Source organism: Halichoerus grypus, chromosome 5, assembly GCF_964656455.1.
Source record: "Halichoerus grypus chromosome 5, mHalGry1.hap1.1, whole genome shotgun sequence".
Lineage (NCBI taxonomy): Eukaryota > Metazoa > Chordata > Mammalia > Carnivora > Phocidae > Halichoerus > Halichoerus grypus.
Window position 1 is genome coordinate 150,447,656 of NC_135716.1, and position 23,907 is coordinate 150,471,562.

Consider the following 23,907-nt stretch of genomic DNA (forward strand, 5'->3'; position numbering starts at 1 on the left):
CAAAAGGAATGAAAGCTTGCCATTTGCGATATGGAACTGGAGGATATTATGCTGAGCGAAATAAGTCATTCAGAGAAAGACATGTATCATATGACCTCACTGATATGAGGAATTCTTAATCTCTCTCTTAATTCTCTCCCTCTAGATGTGACAATCCCTTGAGTTCACTGTCTTTTTTTTTAATTTAATTTTATTATGTTATGTTAGTCACCATACATTACATCATTAGTTTTTGATGTAGTGTTCCATGATTCATTGTTTGCGTATAACACCCAGTGCTATACTATACAATGCTAGGAGTGCTGCATGCTCAAACTGAGGGTTGCTGGAGTGGTGGGGGGTGGGAGGGATGGGGTGGCTGGGTGATAGACACTGGGGAGGGTGTGTACTATGGTGAGCACTGTGAATTGTGTAAGACTGTTGAATCACAGACCTGTACCTCTGAAACAAATAATACATTATATGTTAAAAGAAAAAAAAAGAAGAAGAAGATAGCAGGAAGGGAAAAATGAAGGGGGGGAATAGGAGGGGGAGACGAAACATGAGAGACTATGGATTCTGAGAAACAAACAGGTTTCTAGAGGGGAAAGGGGTGGGGGGATGGGTGAGCCTGGTGATGGGTATTAAAGAGGACACGTACTGCATGGAGCACTGGGTGTTATACGCAAACAATGAATCATGGAACACTACATCAAAAACTAATGATGTAATGTATGGTGATTAACATAACATTAAAAAAAAAAAATGTGCTGTTGGGTGCCCTCTGAGCCCCTGACAGCTTGTATAGTGCCTAGTGGAATCAAACACAGATGCAGCCCCTTGCCACTGGCTGGATATCACTGGCCCCCACCCCCAACCACCCCCCTCACCCCCCATCCCCCACCCCGCCTCCTCAGCCAAGCACCCTTGTGCACAGTGCGACCTGGCCAACTACTCGATGCAGGGGCTCTGGAGACCACCATGCCACAGACACTCAAGGCTTCTTCATAAGGTGTCCATGCTGCAGATGACTCGTGCTCTTTTATAACTATTTATTTATTTATTTTTTGAGATAGAGAGAGAGCATGAACAGAGGGTGGGGGAGGAGAAGAGGGAGAGGGAGAGAGAGAATCTTAAGCAGGCTCCATGCCCAGTGCGGAGCCTGACACAGGGCTCCATCTCATGACCCTGAGATCATGACCTGAGCCGACATCGAGAGTTAGACGCTCAACCGACTGAGCCACCCAGGGGTCCCTTATAACTTTTTAGAAGAGCATGACAGTGTTTATCCTAGGCAAGGAGGTACTTTAGAGTCCTCTTCTTATTAGTATTATTAATAATAATCATAAAAGTAATATTCCCAGCCTTGACAGTACACCAGGTGCTTTCACATCCTCCAGCTTAATCCCCACAACAAATCCAGGAGCTCCATATTGCTGTTGTTTTCACTTCACAGATGAGGACATGGAGATCTGGAGGGAGTAAGCTAGGAAGTTGTGAAGCTTTTTCTCACACAGCTTGTGTTTGGCAATTACAAACTCTTAATCACTATAGAAATGCATACCTAAGTCATACAAACCACGTTGGTCCTTCAAGAGCCCAAATAAAAGGAGAAAGCTGAAAAGCATGCAGCACTCCTAGATTTAGTTGAACCACCAATAACCCCCCTTAACTATTTATACTTCATTTAGCTCTACTTGAGTCCTTCTGGACAACCTCTGTACTTTCTCTTTCCTGCCTCAGCCTGGCCCTCTCATTCTGATGAATCCCAAATTTTGGCCCCATTTGATAGCCTCCTGTTCTTAACTCCCTCCTATGAAGACACGCTGCGCAAATGGTTCTACTCTGAACGACCACGTCCTCAGAAAGGTCCTGGGAGCTCCCCTCTTGGAGACTGTCTTGAAGGCAGCCCTCATCTGTTGGTGGGTGCTGGCACTGCCGAACCTCTGCCTCAAAAGCGCTTGGCCGCCGTACAGATGGGTTGTGTTGAGTCAGCCATGGTCTCTCCCAGGGGCTCTCTTATGAACAGAGAGAGATGGTTGATGGCATTAGATATCCAGTCGACGGGGCCGAGCTCAGTCTGGATCAGTGGTCAGGGCCAGGGGCTGACCAGTGGCCCAGGTCAGGGTGCTGATGTTCCTCTGGGAAAGTACAAGTACTTACTTGATAAAGGATTTATCCACCATGAATGTCATTCACATGCTCGCTGCCTTCCCTCATGTAAACAACAGCTGAAATGTCCTACCAAGGATTAGCCCATCCTCTGTCTTTGGATCTCAAGTGTCTTGCACTCTCTCGTGCTTCTCAAGGCTCTCTCTGGTGGAGCCCTCTCTCCCTAGGATCCTAAGTTCTTTCCTTCTGCCAGATCCTTCATATCAGCATACAAGTGTGCTATATGACCCATGTTCTAAAAAGTCTCTGCATTGCCCATATGTTCTTATGCCAGTCCACTACTTTACCCTTTCCCACAACCCAAGAAGGAGTTGCTTGGCTATTTGTGCTTCCTCTCCTCCCTCTCGTTCTCAACCTATTGAATCTCTGTCTCCAGCAGTTGACTGAAACGGCTCCTGTCAACCTCCCTGTGGTCACTTCCCTGGTTTCTTTCACTGGATATCTTGCCTTCTCTCTCCTGGGTTTTCTCCTACTTCTGTTGCTTGGGGTGGAGGCTCCTCTCTCAGACTAGAAATGATAAGGTCCTCTGGGCTTAGACACAGGCTTTCTTCAATTCTCAATCTCTTTCAGGTAGGCCCTTAGCTTTAAATAGCATCTCCATGCAATGGAGCCCAAAGGGACCCTTCCAGCCTGGACTGTTCTGCTGAGCCCCACGCTCACGCGTAAGCCATTCCCCTAGCACCTCCACGTGGACCCCAGTAGGCAGCTCGTACTTAACATGACCTAAAACCGGATTCTTGTCACCGCCCCCACCCCCCACCCCCACTCCCTCAGCCTTCCCCTCTCAGTAAATGCAGCCAGTTCCTCAGGACAAAAACCTCAGTGTTCTCCTCGATTCCTCTGGCCCCCTCACCCCCACGGCACATCTGCCGCATCTGGCTCTAACTCTGTATGATCCAAATCTGCTCACTTTCCTCATTTTCCTACAACCTCCGTGGTTGGAGCCCCCACCATCCTCACCCCAAGTACTGCCCTAACGCCCTTACAGGGCTCCTGAAGGCCTCACTTGCCACCTCACCAGCCTCCACACTACAGTCTGATCCATCTTCTAAAAATGTAAATCAGGTCATGTTACTCTTCTTTAAAACCCTCCTCTAGCTTCTCAGCAAAACTGAAATTCCAGTGTCTTCCTTTGACCTATAAAATCTTACTTCACCTGGCCCCTCTCATCTCTCTGTGATCTCTTAGAATTTTCTCCCTTGTGCCCTACATGTCCAGCTTTGCTGGACTTCTGTCTGTTTCCCAAACACACCAAGGTGGCTTTCTCTTTCAGGGCTTTGCCCTCTGCTGGGAATGCTCTTTCCCCAGATCTCTTCCTGCCAAACTCCTCCTAGTTCACTGGACACTCTATCACTTCCATTGTCTCCACTGGTAATGGTTACTGCTATGTTATTTGTCGTCATTAACTAGGAAGAAAGGTCTGTGTGAGCAAAGACTCTACCTATCTTGTTCACCAATTCTTTAGCACCAAGCATTGAGTAGACTCGCAGCACACATGCGTTGCATTGATGAATGAATGAATTCTCTCATGCTCTTTCAGGAGTCACCATCACTAGCATGCTCCAGGCATGGAAGCAGGCACTTGCTAAGCATGAGCTCCGTCTAGCCCATGGAAGGCTCTGAAGCCACACTGCCTTCTTTCAAACCCTGGCCCCACTTATGACTGGCTATGTGACTCTGAGCAGGTTTTGGGGCTGAGTTTCCTCATCTGTAAAATAAGGATAATAATGGTATCTCCCTCACCAATTTACTATGAACAAGTAAGAGGGTAACGCGTTTAAATAAAGTGATAAGAACAGTGCTGGGCACACAGTAAATTCTCAGTAAAAGTTCGTAAAGATTAATAACACAAAACAGCAACTCTGTAAGACAGGATTCCTCAATCACAGTATGATTGGTATTTTAGATGGGATAATTCTTTGTTGTGGGAACTGCCCTACTCATTGTAAGATGCCTAACAGCATCCGGCCTCTACCCACCAGAGGCCAGCAGCACCTTCCCAGTTGTGATAACCAAAAATGTCTTTAGATATTGCCAAATGTTCCCGTGGGGGCAGAAAGGGCAAAACCATTTTCCGTAAGGCATACGCTTTTACTCCTATTGACAGATGTGAAATTGGAAGTTCTCTGAGTTTAAATAAGTGGCCCAAGGTCTTACTACAACCTCCGTGGATGGAGGCATCACCAGCATCTTTATCCCAAGCACTGCCCTAGTGCCCTTAGGGATGCAAAGAGACAGAGCTAGGATTCACACTCCTGTCTTTCTGGCCCCACAGCACATGCTCTTTTCTCCATGGCTTACTGTGCTTGAGGCCCGAGACCCCCTTCCCTCCCCCTGGTTGGCTCACACACTCACAGATCCGTGCTAATTACATAGCAATGTAAAACGTTATATGTGGTTTGTTATTTTATATCCAGGAACATGGGCTATAGCCTTCATTACATAAAGCAGCTGTGTGTATACTTGGGATCTAAGTGCTACTTAGTGGTCAGCTCAATGGGGTATTTTGTTTCAGGCATCACATTTCTTTTTCCCCTTCCCATACTTCTTTGAATCCTAAAAGGAGGAATGGAGACTGGCACAGCTTGAGCTAGAGTGAAAGGCAAAAGTCTCCTAAAGGACAATCGTCCCATGTCCCAATGAGGTTGGGAGAGACCGTCCAGGATGTGCTATATGTGGTGTGAGTGTGTCCCCCAGTGACTGTGTGTGTGTGTGTGTGTGTCCAGAAGCCACACCCAGTCAGCCCACGCTACCTGTGCTACCTCCCCATCTGTCTGAAAGGAAGCAAGTGGTTTCGTAAAAAGAACTAGACAGTACAAGCCTCCAATCATCAACTGTGTGACTTGAATATGCCATGTGTCCCCTCTGTGACTCTGTTTCCTAATCTTTAAAATGGGGGTAAAAATATCTGTCTCACGGTATTGCCAAGACCCGTTAGATAAATGGTCATGTGCAGAATTGGTCTACGACAATCCCTAGCTGCTCTTCCTTCTGCACCTGCCAGTCCTCCGGACTGTGCTACCCAAGCGCACACTCCAGCCCACCCTCTTCTCCAGCTGGGACGTTCTATTCCCAGCCCCACCGCTGTCCCTTGTGCTTTCTCTTTCCATCTATTCAAATGCTACCTTTCCTTCACCACCTAATTCAAATCCCCACTGCTCCTGGAAGAGGTCCTCAACACTCCCATTCTCCCTGACTTCTCCTGGACTCTTACAATATTACATCACTCACCTGGCACTTAAATGCATTATAACTAGACACCTGAGTATTTCCATCTTGTTTCAAAATTGCAAGTAGCCAGAGGTCAGGATTATATTCCTTCATGCCTAACACTATATAGTACACGTGGGGACCCGATAAGCATTCGTGAATTAATGGTCAATGCATAACACTCTTGTTTGTCACTGATGCCAGCACACGTCTCATCTAGAACCTGACATGTAGTCACTCTCAACCAGCACCTGCAATTTATGCAGAGCAAGCTAAGAAGATTATATCCTCTGAATGGTGAGATGAAGGACTTTCCACAATCATGCATGGCCCTTCTTGCTGTACTCTTATTTCCAACCCTTCCCAGTGTTTCTCGAATGCTAGCTCTCCCCCATCATCATTCACAGTTCTCCAGATACGTCAGACACTTACACTCCCATGCCTCCGCACGTGCTGTTCCCACCGTCTGAAATGACCTTTGCTGATTTCCTCTCTCCTAAGGCTGGCTTTCTCTCCTAAAGTTGTTCCCCCAACACATACACACACCCCATGTGTTTCCCAAATCACACGATTTGCATATCCTGTCTCCCTCACTGGATTGCAAGCTCTGTGAGGACAGCATCTGGCTGATTCCTCCCTGTTCTCCACACCTCCACTGAGCTGGACCACAGGTGGGCTTTTTTTTTTTTTAATTATTCTTCTTTTTTTTAATTATTCTTTTTAAGTTGTTTTTTGTTTTGCTTTGTTTTTTGTTTGTTTGTTTGTTTGTTTTAGGAATGCCATCTTGTATAGCAACTCCAATCCATACCCTATGATCCTGTGTCTATTACCCCACTCCAGGAGGGAATGCCCTTTTCTGAATCATCTCAGTGTCTGATATTTTCTAGTTCTTTCCATCACTCTAGACTGTCTTCAGCACTGCTGACGCTGCAGGGTCCTGGAGTCTGCTTTCCTCCCCCCACACCCCCTACCCCCAACGCAGTGCAGTCTTTCAGTCATCAAGGATTAACTTCCAGGCAAGGAAGGCTGGTGTGGAGAAGGCAGAGCTCTGGGTGGGTGAGAGATGGGCACAACTGGGATAGCAGTTGAACTGGAAGTCAGGCCTGGTGGGGCCCATTTGAAAACACCAGGAGGGTCAGTGACCCAGGCAATGGCCAGCCAGAAGGCAGCCCTCTGGCCCAGGGCAAAATGCCTCCTTTGGGTCAGCTGAGCAGGGAGCCCCCTCATCTCCTTCCCTGAGAGACGCCCTTTGGCAGGCCCTGGGGCTCCTGGATCTGCTCAAGAGGCAGATTTTGTTAGTTTAGTTACGCTACAAGGCTTCTGTGTCTGCCCGGGCTGTTACAGCCTACAGATTCCTGGTACCCATCTGATTGAACAACTTCATTAAATTGCAATAAAAGGAAAGTGGGCCGGATGTGCACTGGGAGAGGAAGCGGGTGGCTGAGTCCACTGCCTGCTTCCTGAGCCCGGTGCCTTTCCCATCCTGCCTACAGGCCCCGGGGCAGGCAGTGGCCATGGGATTCTGAACTCTAGTGCTGGACACAGAAGACTCTTAATGGTTATCTGCTCCATGAGCTTGTTCATACTGATGACAGGGAAACTGAGGCCGACAGAACTCCCCGAAGCTGCTCAGTGAGGCATTAGCAGAAGCACAATGAATCTCTAGGATTTTAGGACTGTCCATCCAGGGCTTCTCTCGCTCCACCAGGTGGGAGAGAAAGTTGTTGGAAAACACTAAGACCCTTGTTCTTGAGGAACACCCTCTCCTGGGGCCCCAAACTTGTTTATTCTTTGTTTTTTTGGTAACAGCTTTATGGAAATATAATTCATACACCATACAATTCACCCATTTAAAGTGTATAATTCAGTGGTTTGTAGTATGTTCATAGTGTTGCACAAACTTCACCACAATTAATTCTAGACGATTTTCATTACTCCCCAAAGCAACCCAGTACCATTCAGCCAAGGTCCTTCAAGCTCCCCATTCCTCCTAATGCTAAGCAACTACTAATCTACTTGCTGCCCCTATTATTTGCTGCCTCTGGACCTTTTGTATGAATAAATCATATCATATTTTCATATATGCCCTTCTGTGGCTGGCTTCCTTTATTCAGTGTAATGTTTTCAAGGCTGATCCACATTGTAGCGTGTATCAGTACTTCATTCCTTTTTCTGGACAAATAATATTCCAGCATAAGAATATATCACATTTTGTATGTCCATTCATCTATAGATGGACATTTGGGTTGTTTGTCCCTTTTAGTTATTTTGAACAATACTACTAGTTTGTATGGATGAATGTTTTCAACTCTCTTTCCACCTAGGAGTGGAAAAACCTGTTTGTTCTTGCATCTTATTAACAATATTGGTAACAGTGCTGGTAGAGATTCAAAGTATTATTGCACACATTGACTCAAAAAATAGGACAGGAGGGGAGCCTGGGTGGCTCAGTCGGTTAAGTATCCATCTATTGATCTCTGCTCAGGTCACGATCTCAGGGTTGTGAGATCCAGCCCCATGTCAGGCTGTGTACTGGGTGTGGAGCCTGCTTAAGATTCTCTCTCTCTGCCCCTCTCCAGCTCAATCTCTCTCTTTCTCTCTCTCAAAAAAAAAAAAAAAAAAAAAAAAAAAGGACAGGAAGCTGGATGGAGAAAGAGAGGCACAGAGAGGTAACTGTTTTGACCCTGGTCACACAGCCATAGGATAGCGCCATGAAGGAAGAAGTCATAGCTGGTACTCATGACAATTAGCCAATGAAACTTTTATAATTTTAGGGGAAAAAAAGCCTTCGAACATTTTAAAAATCACACACACGCACATATTCACATGTACCATCACTTTAATTATATGGATCCATTTTTAACTTGATAAGGTCCTTTCTTATCCTCTATCTTCTAACTCCCCATGAAGACCATCACACTCCATCTCAGTGGAATGAACTCCTCCTCCCACTTCCCAACTGTTTCACCTCATCCTTACCAAGAGCTGTGGGAGCTTTGGAGCCTCAGGGAACAGGGGCTCTTTAAAAGACTTCTCTTTTGTCACAGCTGCAGTTCTCAGAGCTCTGTGTGAGGGAAAGATGGTGCCACTCTGTTGTCTCACCCCATCTGGGCACTCTGGCCTGCTCAGCATCTGTCGCCAGATGTATGCTTGGGCTGAGACTGAGGTTGCTCTGAATACCTAGTTGGTTGAACCATATGAAATTGCCAACATTAGTTGGTTTTGGCCTACAAAAATGGCAATCTCGTGTGGTTCAACCTGCAAGTCTCTGGTGTCCCCCTCCTTCCCTTCCGTGTTCTGCCCCAAGGCCCAGATCTTGTGCTCTGGAAGCCTTTCTGCCCCTCCAGCCTGGCCAAGCCCAGTCTTCCTTGCCCAACCTTCTAGAGTGGCCATTCTCCAGCTGTTCAATCTGGTGCCTGAAGACAAGAGTGCTCCAGAGTGCTGGGAAAGCACTGGGCTGGGAGTCAGGTCACCTCTGCACTGACTGCCTACCTGCCCACCGACCTCTCTGCCCCCAACTCACCACCTACAGTCATGCCTCAAAGAACAGGTCAGCTCCAGCTACCCTCTACTTCAAATCTTGCCATGACCCCTCCCTAGCGCCTAGTACATGTAAAGTGCAAACTCTCCAGCATGGCCAGAAGACATGACTTGAGCTCCTGCCACTGGCCTTCTGTTCCAGCTGTGTCCAGCTGCTTGCAGTACCCTGCGGGCACCTATGCCCTCTCCCCTCTGCACCTTGGCACCTGCTCTTCCTTCACCTGGAAGACTTTGTGCAGCCCCTCTACTCAGCTGCCTGTGACTTACCATTCAAGACCACTCCCAGGAGTCTTCCCTGAGCCTCTGAGCTGCATTAGGAGACCTTCCTCTCTGTTCCCATTTAGCAGTGCTTCCGTCTGGCCTGGCACTCATTGTCTGATTTTAATTGCCTCTTTGCATGACTGTCCTTGTCTGTCTCTCTAGGCTATGGGCTCCTGACAAGTCTACCTAATTCATACTTCAGTCTCTGTTGTCAGCATAGGAAGAATCAGTGAACTTTCATTTAACAGAACTAAGCAAGGGTGCCTGTGACTCAGTTTCCCCACTTGCTGAAAATGGCCCAGAAGTGTGTGCCCTGTCCTTTGGTTTCCTCGAAGCTTCATCTGCCTCTCAGGAACAGAAGGTTGGTTTTAAGGGCTCTCTCAATTCCTATGGTGTAAGGATTTGGGAATATGAATCTTCCCTGTTCCCCGGCCATTTACAGGGATCCTGTGCGGGTCCAAGGAAGTTAATGGGAGAAGACTGTTTAAATGGAAGGTGCCAAGGAGTTGTGAGGAAGATTACTTTGTTGTTTTGTTTTGTTTTAATTCAGCTAGAGTTTGCAGAGCACCTACTAAGCGCTTGCCAGTGTTAGCCAGGAACAGTGTGATACAAAGTTGTAATTACCAGCTTCCCTGGATTTCCGTTGAGCGCTGCCTTCCCAGCCAGTCTGGGAGTGGCTGCCCACTCCTGCCTCCTTCGCTGTTAACTCCCGCCAGGACCTGCGCATCAGATGCTTTAGGTGATGCTGGTCCGTGGCCCCGAATTCATCGCCCAGCGGTGTCCACGATAGAGCCCACAGAAGTTGGTCGAGCGGGGCTTCGGCCCGGGCGCCCCCTGGTGGCCGCGCCCGGAAGCTACGGCCGGCGGGGAGCCGGCCAGGGGAAGGGGGAGCGATGGGGGAGGAGGAGGCACGGGCAGGGGAGGAGAGGAAAAAGTTGCGCTGGGAAGTTTGGAAAGTGGGGAAGTGGCTGCTGCGGGCTTCGCCTCCCTCCGCGCGTGTGTGAGGGAGCGAGCGAGGGAGCGAGAGAGGAGCGAGCGAGCGCCTGCCATGCCCATCAGACCCCGCCTCGCCGCGCCCGGGCGCGGAGCTCGCCCCGACTCCCTACGGCCCGGCGCGGCCCCGGCCCCCCGCCCCCCGCGCCGGGTCCTCCCCTCCCCCCGCCCCGGCGGCCCCAGCCCCCCGCCCGGCCCGGCTCCGCGCCGCTCTCCCGCCCTCCTCCCTCCCTCCCTCCCGGCCGCGGAGCAGCATGGCGGAGCCCGGGCAGCGGCCGCGCGGCCACCCGCCGCCCCTCTGAGCCCGGCTCTGGGGCAGCCGGGCGCCCCAGACCCGACCCCCGCCCCGCCGCGCCCGCCGCCGCACTTGTCCCACCGCGCGCCCCCTGGAGCGCCGCGCACCCCTGGGACCCTTGCGCGCCCGGCTCCCCCGCGTAACCCGGGACCCCGCGCGCCCTGGGAGCCCGGTACCGCCCCGGGACCCCGCGCGCCCCTGGACCGCGACGCAGCTCCGGGACGTCGGCGCGCCCCGGGACCCGCGCGCTCTCAGAACCCCGGGCTCGGCCAACGGGGCTGCGCGCCTGGGGAGGGGCCCCGCCCCAGAGGGTCCCCCCTCTTCCAGCAGACGGAGCCCCGCCCCAGAGGGACCCCCCAGGTCCGGCAGGGACACCCAGCCCCGCCCCAGAGGGCTCCCAGCATCCCGCCGCTGGAGCCCCGCGCCCCAGAGGAACCTCCGTGCCCAGCTGGGGGCTCCCCGCCCCGCCGAGGGGGCGCCGCCCAGGAGGGTCCCCGCGCCCCGCGGGCCCCGGCAGGATGCACGCCGCCCTGGCGGGGCCGCTGCTCGCCGCCCTCCTCGCCACCGCCCGCGCCCGCCCGCAGCCCCCGGACGGAGGACAGTGCCGGCCGCCCGGATCGGTGAGCGAGCGCCTGCCCGGCCACTCTCCCGGCCGCCCAGCCACTCCAACCCGCGGGGACGAGGGCTGCTGGTGGTGGGGCGGGGGGGTCCCTGCCTTCCGCACCCACCTCAGCCCACCCGCTCCATCTCCGCTCGCCGGGCGCTGCTGCCTCGGGCGCCCTTCCCCGGCTCCTGCCTCCCGCCCGGCTCCAGCTCCGTGCGGAGAGCCGAGATGGGGCGCTCCCTCTCCAGCTCCTTCTCCACACGCTGACGCTCTCGGGCTCTCCTCGCCTTTCGGTCCTGGTCCTGCTTGGACGTTTCCTCCCTGTGCCCCTTTGACTCGCTTCTTTCTTACTTTGTCCTTGTCTCTACCCTTCTGCTTGCTCTCTGCCCACTTCTGACTCTGTTTCTACCATTCCTTGCCCTTCTCTGTTCTCACTTCCATCAGACCTTCCCTCTCTCCCATTCCCACTCTGTCCCCCTCGCAGGCTTCCCTCTCCCCTGTCCTCCCACTCTAACCTAAGGCAAACTTTCTCCCTGGTGCTGGTTCCCTCCTCTCTCTCCCTCTCCAGCCCAGTCCCCAGCACCCAATCTCCCGACTGCCCCCATTTCACAAAAAGGGGGAAGATTCCAGAGGAGAGGAAAAGGAAGTGCCAGGGCATGCTGGCCTAATATCTCCTTGGGGGTTGAATAATTACTGGTTCTCTTAATTTTCCTTCTCCACGAAGAATCCCTTGATTTCTCTCAGTCTCCCTCCCTCAAAGTGTAAATGAATGCATTGAAAATAACACTTATTTGGAGGCCAGGGAACAGGAAAAGGTTTTGTAGGGTCCTCACTCACTGCCGGCTTAGCAGGGAGTTAGTTGACCTTGGGCAAGGTGCACCTCCAGCGTCCTGATTTCTGCGGGAGCGGGGAGGTCGGTGGCCAGCTGGGAGCTCAGAGTGAGTCGAGCTCCAATATGCCGGCATTCACGATTTTTGGTTGTTAGTAAAATAAGGTACTGTTCCCCCACCCACCCCATCACACACTTTTCATTTGTGCTGGAACCAGGCGGAAAAATTTTGAGTTGACCTCGAGCTTGCAAGTGGTCAGTGGCCCGTCCAGGGGCTTCTCTGGTTGGAAAAAGACTTTGCCTGAGAGAAATGATAGTCTCTTTCTCATGCCCCTTAAGCCCTGGTCCTATGCTAGACCTGGAGAAAGGACCCCTGTGTCCATGCCCTTCCTCCCCCCTACAAACGCTCCTCCTCAGAGCTTCGGTCATAGAAGACGACAGAGGTGGGATTAGAGGCCAGGTACAGCGTTTTAAGGGAGGAGCCTGAAGCCCCAGAGTATGTACCTTTCTTGGGACTAATTCCGGGGAATCTTCCTCTCCCGAACCAGGGCCCTGAGGCCGTATTTAACCTGCAGCTTTTCAAGCCCTTTTTCATCTGTGGCAGAGCTAGTAGCCGGCCCCCCAGACCTGCCCTCCAACAAGAGCACCGTGTCCACCCCGGTGAATGGGAAGTAGCTGTTTAAATAGGTGTGCTATTTTTAATAGGTGTTCTGCTTTCAAAGTGCCCTTGGCATGTATCTTCTAATGGCTGGATTTAAAAGTTATATGACTTCCTCCCTTCTTGCCAGAGCAGGACTCTTGCTCCTCCCTCTCCCCCACCATCCGCACAAAACACCACCGGTGAAGGTTTGGCTTGGCCGAGCTTGAATATTCTCAGGTGCTGTGGAGTCCGTCCCTGGCACTCGCAGGGCAAGCTAATTCTAACGAGAGCGTCCTTCATTGCCTACTGCCTCTGTGCCTGGCACTGCTCTTAGGGCTTCCTTACATATACTGTGTCTTTTCATCCTCCCCTGACGTGGCTGCTCTCACCCCCATTTCACAGATGGGGAAACTGAGTCTGTGGGCAGCAGAACAGTGTGCTTAAGATCATCCAGCTACGGGGCGCCTGGGTGGCTCAGTCGGTTAAGCGTCTGCCTTCAGCTCAGGTCATGATCCCAGGGTCCTGGGATCGAGCCCCGCATCGGGCTCCCTGCTCAGTGGGAAGCCTGCTTCTCCCTCTCCCACTCTCCCTGCTTGTGTTCCCTCTCTCGCTGTGTCTCTCTCTGTCAAATAAATAAAATCTTTAAAAAAAAAAAAAAAAGATCATCCAGCTACGACAGGGCAAAGGCAGGATTTGAATGCGGGTCCTTCAGCTTCCCAAGTCCTCGCTCTTGCCCCAACCCCACGTAGGCCTCTGCCTCCCACTCCCAGCCCCACCCGCCTCTTCCCGGGTTGCCCCCCGTCTCCCCTGCTGCCTTCAGCCTCACTGCCGGCCTTCTCTCCACCTGCAGCAGACGGAGTTGAACTCCTTCCTGTGGACGATTCGGCGCGAGCCCCCGGCCTACCTGTTTGGCACCATCCACGTGCCGTACACCCGCGTGTGGGACTTCATCCCGGACAACTCCAAGGCAGCCTTCCAGGCCAGCGCCCGCGTCTACTTCGAGCTGGACCTGACAGACCCCTACACCGTCTCGGCGCTGGCCAGCTGCCAGCTTCTCCCGCACGGTGAGAACCTGCAGGACGTGCTGCCGCAGGACCTCTACTGGCGCCTGAAGCGCCACCTGGACTACGTGAAGCTGATGATGCCCTCGTGGATGACGCCCGCGCAGCGGGGCAAGGGGCTCTATGCCGACTACCTGTTCAACGCCATCGCGGGCAACTGGGAGCGCAAGAGGCCCGTGTGGGTGATGCTCATGGTGAACTCGCTCACGGAGACGGACGTGCGCTCCCGAGGCGTGCCTGTGCTGGATCTCTACCTGGCCCAGCAGGCCGAGAAGATGAAGAAGAGCACCGGGGCCGTGGAGCGGGTGGAGGAGCAGTGCCACCCGCTTAATGGGCTCAACTTCTCCCAGGTAGGCGCTTGGCTGAACCAGGCAGCCCCTTTGTCCTCCTTTCCGATTGCCTTCCTCCTTCTGTAGCCAGCGCCCTGGCCGTCTTCCAACGGGAGAGGCTCTTTCGGCCTGGGAGGCGGCTCTCTGGCTGTGTTAGTGGTGGGTTCGGGGGCAAACTGGCATGTGCTAGAATTCGGGGTGAGAGTTGGGGTGTTTGCTTCTAGCTCAGTGGTGCTACCTGTTGGGGATAGGCATGCCCCACTTGCTGTGCTTGCCTGAGCGGAAAGAATTTTCCTGGGAGCATCAGAGTGAGGAAAACAAAAAGAGTGAGTTGCAAGTTTGTGTCCAGCTTCCCCGAGCCGGAGGCTGTCCCGAGGCTGCTATGTGGGCCCAGCTGGGCAGCAGCGTGTATGTACAGAGGATGCATAGAGGGAGTCGTGGTTCCTGCGGCTTTGGGGGCAGGGGAGGTGCCGTGGACCTGGTGTCGATGTGGCTCTGGCTGGATGTTGAAGGCTAAGCACTGCTGAATTGCCCCAGCCTTGCATGGCTCTAGGCGACCCTCGGACTGCCTCCCTAGGCCTGGAGAAAGTCAACAAGGATAGTTTTGGGGTTAATAATTTCAGAGCAATGTGTTCACTTAAAGGTTGACAGTTCTGATTTCTGGACCTCAAGAGAGGGGGCAGGGAGCAGGGAAGGGCTTCGGAGGTTTAAAGTCTCTGGCTACGTGAGGCCTGATCCAGCAAAATGTCATTAAAAGCCCCATCTCCATGGGCAGAGGTCACTTGCAACTCACTGGCCCCAAACTCAACTCTGAGACCCTGGGAACAATGAGTTCACATCTGTGCCTTGAGAACAGGCTGTCAATCTGGAGATGGGGGCTCCACGGCAGGGCTGGTGGCTCCTGCGAGGAGGCACCAAAACGGCTTGGGCTGATGCCCTGGGTGAGGTGCAGCCCCCGAGACGTGCTTCTTCGTTCGGGAGACAGCCTCATAAGTTGGCCAGGCTAGAAGCTCTACCACTGGGACCAGACCTGCTTGCCGCTCCCAGGATGTTGCAGACTCTTCCCCAGGGAAACAGCGGCAGAAACCGATCCCCCTTTGGAGATCTTCTGGCCTTTGTTTTTCCAGGGGAAATGCAATATCGTCCCCGGGGAGGTAAGAAGCCAGATTGATTTGCCGGCCAAATGAAAGGCGGGTTTGTCGGTTCTCCTGCTGGCTCTCCCATAATTGTGGAGTCCTTACCCAGAGGACCCCGGTGGCAGGAATATTGGGGCAGTTAGTCACGCCCCGCAGGGTTCTGACTCTGCCTGACTCCTTCTCCACGGGGGAAAATCCTGTGCATTCTCTGGCCCGGGCGCTGAATCCTCTGAACATACCGGCTTTCTCCCTCTGAAGTGACTTTTCCCTTGCCAGCCTCAGGAGCTGATATTATCTGTGTCGGGCTCCCCAGTGCTCACCGCCCATCTCATTTTGGAGGCAGGTTTGTGGGAGGCCTCTCTGTTCAGAGACCTCACGTCTGGCCTCGATATCTTTTTTAGGCCGGGGAGGTGGGGCATCCGACATCACTGTCTGCACCCTCTTTGTACCAACCACAGAGGAATCCGAGGAGAGCTGGAGGGAGCACAGAAACCCTCTGGTCAAAGAGCCCCTGGCTTTAATCTGTCTCTCTTAAAACAACAAAACTATCTTTCTTCGGTGTCTGGAAGGAAACACTGCTGTTCAACCAAATGACGGCTTTGGTAGGTTGAAAACATTTGCTGGAAAGTGTGTGAAGTTATGTTTTAGGAAAAGTTCCTGAGAGCCATTTATCGGCCAGCAAGGAGCCCGCTGACAGTCTCCAAAGCCCATGTTTGAAGATCAAACAGACTCAAATCTCTGGTTTCAAAAATGGGCCCACCCCATCACCAGCCTGGGCCCGCTCTTAAAATTGTTCTCGGGTCTAGCTCCTCAAGAGGGCTGCAGGAAGCAAGGCCGGAACAAAAGAAAACAGGACTCCTCTTGGTTCCCTAATCTGCACACCCTTCACCACCTGCCAGAGCGTCCGACCCTGCCAATTTGTCCTGTTATCATTTTGGGGCGAGGTGCTGAAATCTCTCCTCCATCCCTGTGGGCAGCTGTGGGCTAACTGGGAAGGAAGGGATTCCAGAGCTCGGGCAGATGGGGGTGTTTAGGGTCCTCAACCCCAAAGTCAGAAATGAGCAGCCTTCTCCGTAAAATTGTATGCGCGCGTGCACAGTTTGATATGAACATCTGTGATGCATTATTGTACCGAAATATCTGTTAAGTGCATCAGATTTTTATTTTTTCTTTCCTCTCAGCATTACTGTTATTGCAAAATATTTGGTGCGGGCAAACAATGAGAGAGGAAGGCGGGAAAAAGAAACCTTAAAAGAGAGAACCTTTTTGTTAAAAGCTGGGGTTTTAGTTTGAATTTTGGTATTTCTCAAATTTTTATATTTTCTTCTGGGCAGAAATACCACATTTTTCCTTGCTAAGTGGAGAAAGAAAGTGTACATTTTAGGATTCCATGGGTGGGAGGAACCACTGAAAAAGTTTCTGGTCTCTGATTTCAGTATAAACTGAGAGTGCTGGACCCAACATCAACATGGGTTTGCAGTGTGACCTTGGGCAAGTCAGTTCCCTTCTCTCGGCCTGGTTTTTCCTGTCTGTGAGATGAGATGCCAGGATTAGGTCATTATTCAAGCCCCTTCCAGTCCTGACATTCCATGGGACAGTTATAATCAATTCCACCTGCCAGGCATCCTGCACGAAGGAGGCATGCTTTTCCATTTTGTTAGATGCTCTCTCAGGTGAGCACTCAGAAAGGCTGGATGATTTGCCCAAGGTCACGTGGCTAATGGAACAGAGACCAGTCTACCTGGCCCTAAATGAAGCCTTCCTGCTTCCTGCCGCCCCATGCCTACCACGTATTTCATGTTCTTCTGTGATTCTTCCTTCAGTCCTTTCTGCTGTTTCTTTCTCCCCTTTAGGGCTCAAGCGCTTAACATTTTACTTCTTGGAGCATTTCTACTTACAGAGAAAGTATTTTGTTTGGCTGTGGGGCTGGAGTGAAGATGGTGAAGGCCCTGATGTGTTAGCTCACATAGTGGCTGAGAGATAGCAGACTTGCTTCTAGGTTTCAGTCCCTGCTCTGGCTCTCAAGCCAATGACTCATGTAGAACTTCATGTTGCCATCTGTAAAATGGGGCAGTGGTGACCAGCCTTTCACAATCGAGCAGGTTTTGTGAGGCTATGAGAAGACACTGCTTGTGGGAGGTGATAGAGCATGTAAAATGACTACCTCGATGTAGGCCCTGTGCTTGGAAGACAGTTTGGGCGGGGCTCCAGGACAGAAGAGGAAGGCCACCCAGGAAGCCTCATCTCTGTCCTGTTGGCACCTTCTCCATCAGCCATATCCACTGTCCATCCTTTGTAGAACAGAGCAATGCTGGAGTGGGGTGGTGGCGGCCCCTGCCCTCAGGGACCTGGGGATGCCTGAGCCTTGAGTCCAGATCTTGTGACAGTCTTGGGACCTGCAGATTTCAATCGGCTCTGTCGGCTGCCTCCTGAGACTGGCACCGGCTGCCACTAACTAGCGGGGCTGATCAGGAGATGTCCTTCTCCCTCTAGGGGGCCTCAGTCGTCCCCACCCGGAACAGTGGACGCACTGGAAGAGAATGCTTCCAAACCCCGTACTTCTCCAGGCATGATACAGCAAGGACCCTGCCATTCTGTACTTTGCCGTGTTGTAACAGACACGCCCACGTTACCCACCCAATGTGTATAAAGCCTGAGCACTCGGGCACGGCGGCCAAGGGCTTCCAAAATGTTTGTAAAATTCTTCAGCCCCCTCACTAGGAAGTTAGAAACCACAAAACCATCATTGATTGGGCTCTGTCTCCACCCAGGGCACTGCATTAAACCCCGTAAGTACATCCTCTAATCCTCACAGAGATGTGATAAGTCATATCATCATGTCTCTTTTACAGACGATAAATGGGGGCTGTGCTTACACAGCCAGGCCGGTGGGCTCAGGATTCCAGCTCAGGTGTGTCTGATGCTAGAGCCCAAGCTTTTCAGGCATCTGAAAGATGAGTTCATTTTTGTTTTTAGTAGTCAAATGGCATTATCTGGTGACCTGTGTGTGTGTGTGTGTGTGTGTGTGTGTGTGTTGGAGTTGGGGGAGATCATCATTTTTTTGCCAAAAAATGAAATAAAATATGATAGAGATCATTGAAAAGTGCCAAAATTGATTTTTCCCTTTGGCTTATAAATTGCATCTGAAGGTGATTCTAAAATAGGAGTTCCCAAAGACATTCTGGGCATGAGTTGCTTCCTTGGAAGGAATCCCTAGCTTTCCAAGGGACCATTGTGAAGATGTGCCCCTAACACTGGCTAAGCGAGCACAGTTGAATAAAGAAGAGTTTCCCTATAGTCAGAGTGCCTGTATTTATATCCTGGGGCCAGCACATATTATTAGGTGCTCAACAAATATTTGGGGAATGAATGAATGAATGAATGAATGGTCAGAAACCATGATATGACCAACCCTGCTTCCCTTCTGCCATCCTACACTATGAAATGAATGAATGGACACCATATAAGCCCCAGTGAAGAACCTCCTCCTTGAACTTGAATAGGTCCGTGCATTCCTACAGGGACACAAAATGTTGAAATCATCAAGTGGGTAGGTCACATACAAAGCAGGCTCTAGCCCTGACCTCATTCCTACCTTGCCTGTGACCTTGGGCTAGTCCTTTCCCTTTCTGGGCCTTGGTAGCTTCCTCTGTCCCTCAACTGTTGGCTGGATAATTTCCAGGGTTGGCCCAGTTCTGACTCCTCTGCTGCTCATCTCTGGCCCCCTTATCTTGAAGGCCTGGGGCGACCCCGAGGTTTTGAGCCTGGGCGGCTCTGACAGTCTAATCTTCGGCAGGCCACTGCTGATACCTAATTATCTGGAAGCCTTTTGGTTCCAGTGGGTGATCCTGCTGCCTCCCGCTGCCAGTCTGCGGAGCAGAGAGCCCAGCCTGCCGTGGCGCAGCCCCTGGACACCTGCCCAGCCTCGGAGCCTCCCCTTCACTGGGGCTCCTCTCCCTCACTCGCTTCCTCACTCACTCAGCCAGAGCGCCTTCCTGTGCCGGGTCAGTGCAATGCTGAGGGCAGACCTGGGAATGGCCTAGTGTTTAGCTGCAGAGAGTTCGCTGCCTAGCCGGGGAGAGTGGGGATTATTAGTCCCATTTTACAGCCGTAGCAACTGAGGCATGGAGCACCTGTGCGTTAGTCTCTCCCGTGTCCTGGTTCTCCACACCTCGAATGGAGACTCTGTTCTTCCTTTCCCTTCCTGTTGAATGTGCCCATCTTTCAGAACCTGTCTCTCATTTCCCATCCTCTAGGAATGGCCGTTCTCAAGTCCTCCCACCCTCCCCGAGTCCCCATGGCAGCCACAGCAGCACCAACTCTGGTCCCTCGAACCTGCAGCGCTGGTCCCTACTCAGGGCCTCCCTGCAGTGAAGGGAACAGACACCTCCGCAAGGCTCCCAGGCCATACTGAGCCCTCTTCTCCCCAGAAGTGCCCCAGGGAGTGCAAGCCCCTCAGTCAATGTTGGATCAGAACAAGCTGGCCTAGTCTGCACCGTGTGACTCCAGATCCTAGACTGAGAGACAAGGTCCCTCCGGGCTTGCCTCCACCCTGTGCTTCTGCAGCCCACCCCAGCCGCTGTGTCTCCCACTGGAGCCCTGTGGTTGGGAGCTGTTCAGCCAATGTCTGTCGCATGGTAGGGAAGTCCCTCTGGGGACCCCCTAGCATTGACCCCTAGGCATGCGTAGTCCCAGATTCTTTGTGTGCACAGAGAGCTATTTACAAAGAGCCCCTGCTGGCTCGGCAGGCTCGGTCCACTCTCTCTGACCTGGGTAACTCACACTTGAACATGGAATATATTTTCCCAACATATGGCAGGAGGAAAACAAACTCAGGAGCAGACACACAGGATGGCTTAGGTACCACCATCAAAGGAGAGTGAGGCCAGAAAGCCAGAGGTGACCCAGATGTCATGAAATACTCTAGTCTCAGAATCAGAAGCTCCCAGCGTGAAGTCTTCCACACTTGCACACACTCTCTGAGTCATATGCCAGGATCCGGCGGCTCAAGGAATCTAAGAATGGTGAAATCTTAGAACATTAGGCTCAGAGGCATTTTTTGACTCGAAGAATCTTCATATCATGAAATCCTACCCTCTGAGCTTTGAAGAATTTTCAGCTCATAGACACAGACTTCTAAAATCTTAGTGCTGGAAGGGACCAGTCCCCAAGAATTCCAAGAAGCCCCATCAGCAAACACACTGGTCTCCTTCCCACAACCTGCCAGCCGGATCCCAGGCCACAGAGAGAAAGCCTGAGCAGGGAAGCACTCTGTGATGGAGATAAAAATGGGAGTGTGCCTTTGTTAATAGTTCCCTTTTGGACATCTCAAAGCCAGGAAGAGGTCGCCTGGTAATGCAGCTTTCCAAGGGAGGAAGCTGAAGAATGCGAGGACAGCATGGCTTCCCAGGTGGGCTGCCGACGTTCTTCCCCCCTCGAGTTTGCTTCTAAGTAGTATCCACTTCACTCCCTTTTATCCCCCATCACTGGCTCTCTGTCCGCCTACTTAATCCGCAGGCAGCTGGTGGCCCAGCCTTCAGTTCTGCTCAGCGGCTGCCAAGCCGTCTCGCCGAGCAGATCCTCCAAGATCACAGGCTTTTAAATCTGTGCAGTATATCCCCTGGAACACCAAACTGTTGCCCCAAGCTTGCAAATGCTGTTGCTTTGCTGAGCCCCCTCCCTCTCCAGGAATTTCCTCCCTTTCTCTTCTAATTCTGAATCCTATGAGATTTCCAAGACTCCGGTCAAAGCTGAGCCTCCTCCAGGAAGTCTTCCCAGAATGCTCCTAAAATAATCTGCTTGGGAAGACTCAGTCCAAAGCTTTCCCTGATGACCAGCCACGTATGTTCTTTCCCTCTGTGGAATTTTTTTTTATGACATTTTATGATATTCTCTCAACACTTACATATTTTACCTTATATTATAAATATTACCGAGACAGTTTTTTCTTTCCTAATAGACCCCGATTCAAAACCTAGCGCCGGCTATGCTCACAATTGATTACAAAATTAGACAGAATGTGCTCCAGTTTTAAAGTTGGGGCTTTGTGGTGTATTCTGTGGTTAGGGTGTTGGCAGCTCTGGATGCTAAGAAGGGGCTGCCTCTTGGCCTCTGTATTCACAGAAAGCCCTCAGACTTGCTACCTGAGACAGCAGACGAGTTCAGTCCTGGTGCTGGCCCATTTGGTCAGGACTTTGTGACATCCGTGGACCCTACTGGATTTCTCTCTCTCCATCCTGGAACACTTTGTTTTCTCTTCCTCAACTGTTACTTGCAAACAAAGGCCTCTTTTTCCCTCCTCTTTACTGCCCAGAGCGCACTTGAGCCTCTCCAGGCTCACCACCCTTTATTTTCATTTTAAAATGTTTAATTTTGTCCCTTCCTGGCTACTTTGGTTTGGGGGCCCCGTGATGCTGCTGACCTCTTCTAGTTCTTGCTCTCTCCCTCCCTCACACACAATCCTTGGTCACGCCTCCATGCACTGCTCTTCCCTCTACCTGAGAGCCTTTCCCAGTTTTATTGTTCGGCTAGCTCTGACTCCTAAAGTGGTAAGGATTCCTAAGGGCAGTCACTTTAAAAGCCTGGACTCTTCCAATGCTCCTTTATAGCCAGACTTTTATCCATGGTCATCAGATAACCTATGGGCAGATGCCACCTGATCCCAACTCAGCAGTTTGTGTTTAGGTGCAATGATGTAATTGGCTTTTAGCATTGTGGGTCTTTTTCATTTATTTATTTATATATTTTTTTAATTGAGGTATAATTAACATAACATTCTGGTATACAACGTACTGATTCAACATTTGTATATATTGCAAAATAGCATCGCATCTTAAAAGGATCGATGGGTGTCTTAGTCAGCTGACTGCCGGAATAACAAAATCCCATAGACTGAGCGGCTCAAACAACAGAAATTTACTTTCCAACAGTTCTGGAGGCTGGAAGTCTGAGAAGGGGGTGGGAGAGTTGGAGAGAGCAAGAGAGAGGGAGAGAGAGAGATGAGTTCAAAGTGGGAAAGAGCTAGCATTCTGATGTCTCTTCTTATAAAGGCACTAAGCCCGTCACGAGGACCCCACCTTCACGACCTCTTCCAAACCGAATTATCTCAGAAAATCTCCATCTCCAAATACCATCACTGTGGCGGTTAGGGCTTCAACATATGAATTGGGGTGAGGGAGACACATTTGGTCTATATCAGTGGGTGAGTTGCACCCGGAGCCCCCCTGAATGCCTGAGTACCCTTGAAAAGAGCCCTGCGCCATCTCTGGGTGACAGCCTGGGACCACAGGACAGGTGCAGCGTGTGCAGTGGCACCTACTGCTGGAGTCTGTCCCTTCCCTGACTCAGCAAGGTGGGGGAACCTGCCAGCCTGCAGATGAGCAAATACGCCCCTGCCCTGAGTGCTGACACCTTGTTTGTCACCTTTTATTCTTGGGGTTCACTCTTTTCTTCCCATCGGGTCAGGAAGAGCAGGGGGAAGTGTTAAAATTTACTTCTCATTTGCTCTTAAGTCTTTTGTATAAAAATTCCTCCCTGCCTCCCTCATTCAGAGGAACATCCTGGTCTGATTCTGCCTTTAGAAATAAGACTTAGTCGGGGCGCCTGGGCGGCTCAGATGGTTAAGCGTCTGCCTTCGGCTCAGATCATGATCCCAGGGTCCTGGGATCGAGTCCCTCATCGGGCTCCCTGCTAGGCAGGGAGCCTGCTTCTCCCTCTGCCTCTGCCTCTCTCTCTGTCTGACTCTCATGAATAAATAAATAAATTTAAAAAACATTAAAAAAAAAGAAATAAGACTTAGTCTTTATTTACAGAGCAGTGGCACAGACTCGGCTCAGGAAGCCCCATCACTGCAAAGCCTCCAGGCATTGGCTCGGGACAGCCCAGGGCTCCTTCAGTGTCCAGGATCACTGCACTTCTTGGGAGTATCAGTAACCTTGGACTAGTTACATGACCTTTCTTGTGCCTCAGTCTTCTCCTCGGTCAACTTCAGCCAGCCGCTGGGAGGATTTCTTGACTGGTGTAAAGCACTGTACTACAGCGCCGGACACAGAACCCGCACTCGGGAAACCCTAGCTCGTACTTACTATGGGAGTTCTAAATTAGCCTGAGAAATGCTTTGCAGCTCCCACTTTGTGCCAGATGTTGGGATAAGTGCTGGAGATCGAAATGTGAGCAAGAACGATGATGCTTTTTCCCAGGGCTGCTTCCTTTCCGAGTGGGGAGGAGGTGTTGGGGGAGCACAGAAGGCGCACACTTCTCAGTCCTGGGAAGATCTGGGAAGGCTTCCCGGAGGAAGCCTAGGTGAAGTCGAGATCTTAAGGAATAAAAAAAGTTAGCAGGCCAGGGCTGCGGGGTGCTAGGCCCGGGAGACTGGCGGTGCCTACACCAGAGGCCCGGGCTGGCGATGCATCTGGGACCCGCTGCAGTGCAGCTTGGCCCTTCTGCGTGGGCTGCGGCCAGAAGAGGCCGAATGAAACCGCCTGCGGGGGGCCTGCCCTCCGCGACCACAGCCCGCCGCCCCTGGGGGCCGAGCGCAGGATGGAGCCAAGCGGTCCGGGACCTGGGTCCGCTTTGCCCGGGCCGTGCGGCCAGCTCTCGGGACCGGCTCACTCAAAAGTGTGGTGAGCGGGCAGGGCCGCGGCGGGTGGGTCCGGCGCCACCCCGCGCGCCCCTCGGCCTGCCCGGCCACCGCACCAGGTGGCACCAGCCGCACCTCGGGGCGAGCCGCGCCCACCAGGGGCCAGCCCTGCCGGGGAAGCCGCAGGGCAAAGATAAAAGGCGAGGCCTTTTTTCCTTCTGCTTCTTCTGTTTAAAGGACTTACCTGCTTCCTCCCTATTAAGGTTATTTAAAGTTTCCT

General features: G+C 51.9%; 1 protein-coding gene across 3 annotated transcripts in view; it reads left to right on the plus strand.

Annotated features, from left to right (window-relative positions):
- The first annotated feature begins 10,093 nt into the window (after positions 1 to 10,093).
- TRABD2B (TraB domain containing 2B) overlaps positions 10,094 to 23,907 on the plus strand; it is a 208,893-nt gene continuing 195,079 nt past the window's right edge. The window contains exons 1-2 of one of the 3 annotated variants that reach the window (XM_078073182.1): positions 10,094 to 11,070; positions 13,374 to 13,934. In XM_078073182.1, the coding sequence (XP_077929308.1) occupies positions 10,969 to 11,070; positions 13,374 to 13,934 (663 nt within the window). In that variant the 5' untranslated portion in view covers positions 10,094 to 10,968. The remainder of the gene's footprint in view (positions 11,071 to 13,373; positions 13,935 to 23,907) is intronic. The other 2 variants (XM_078073181.1, XM_078073183.1) reach the window with 2 other exon arrangements.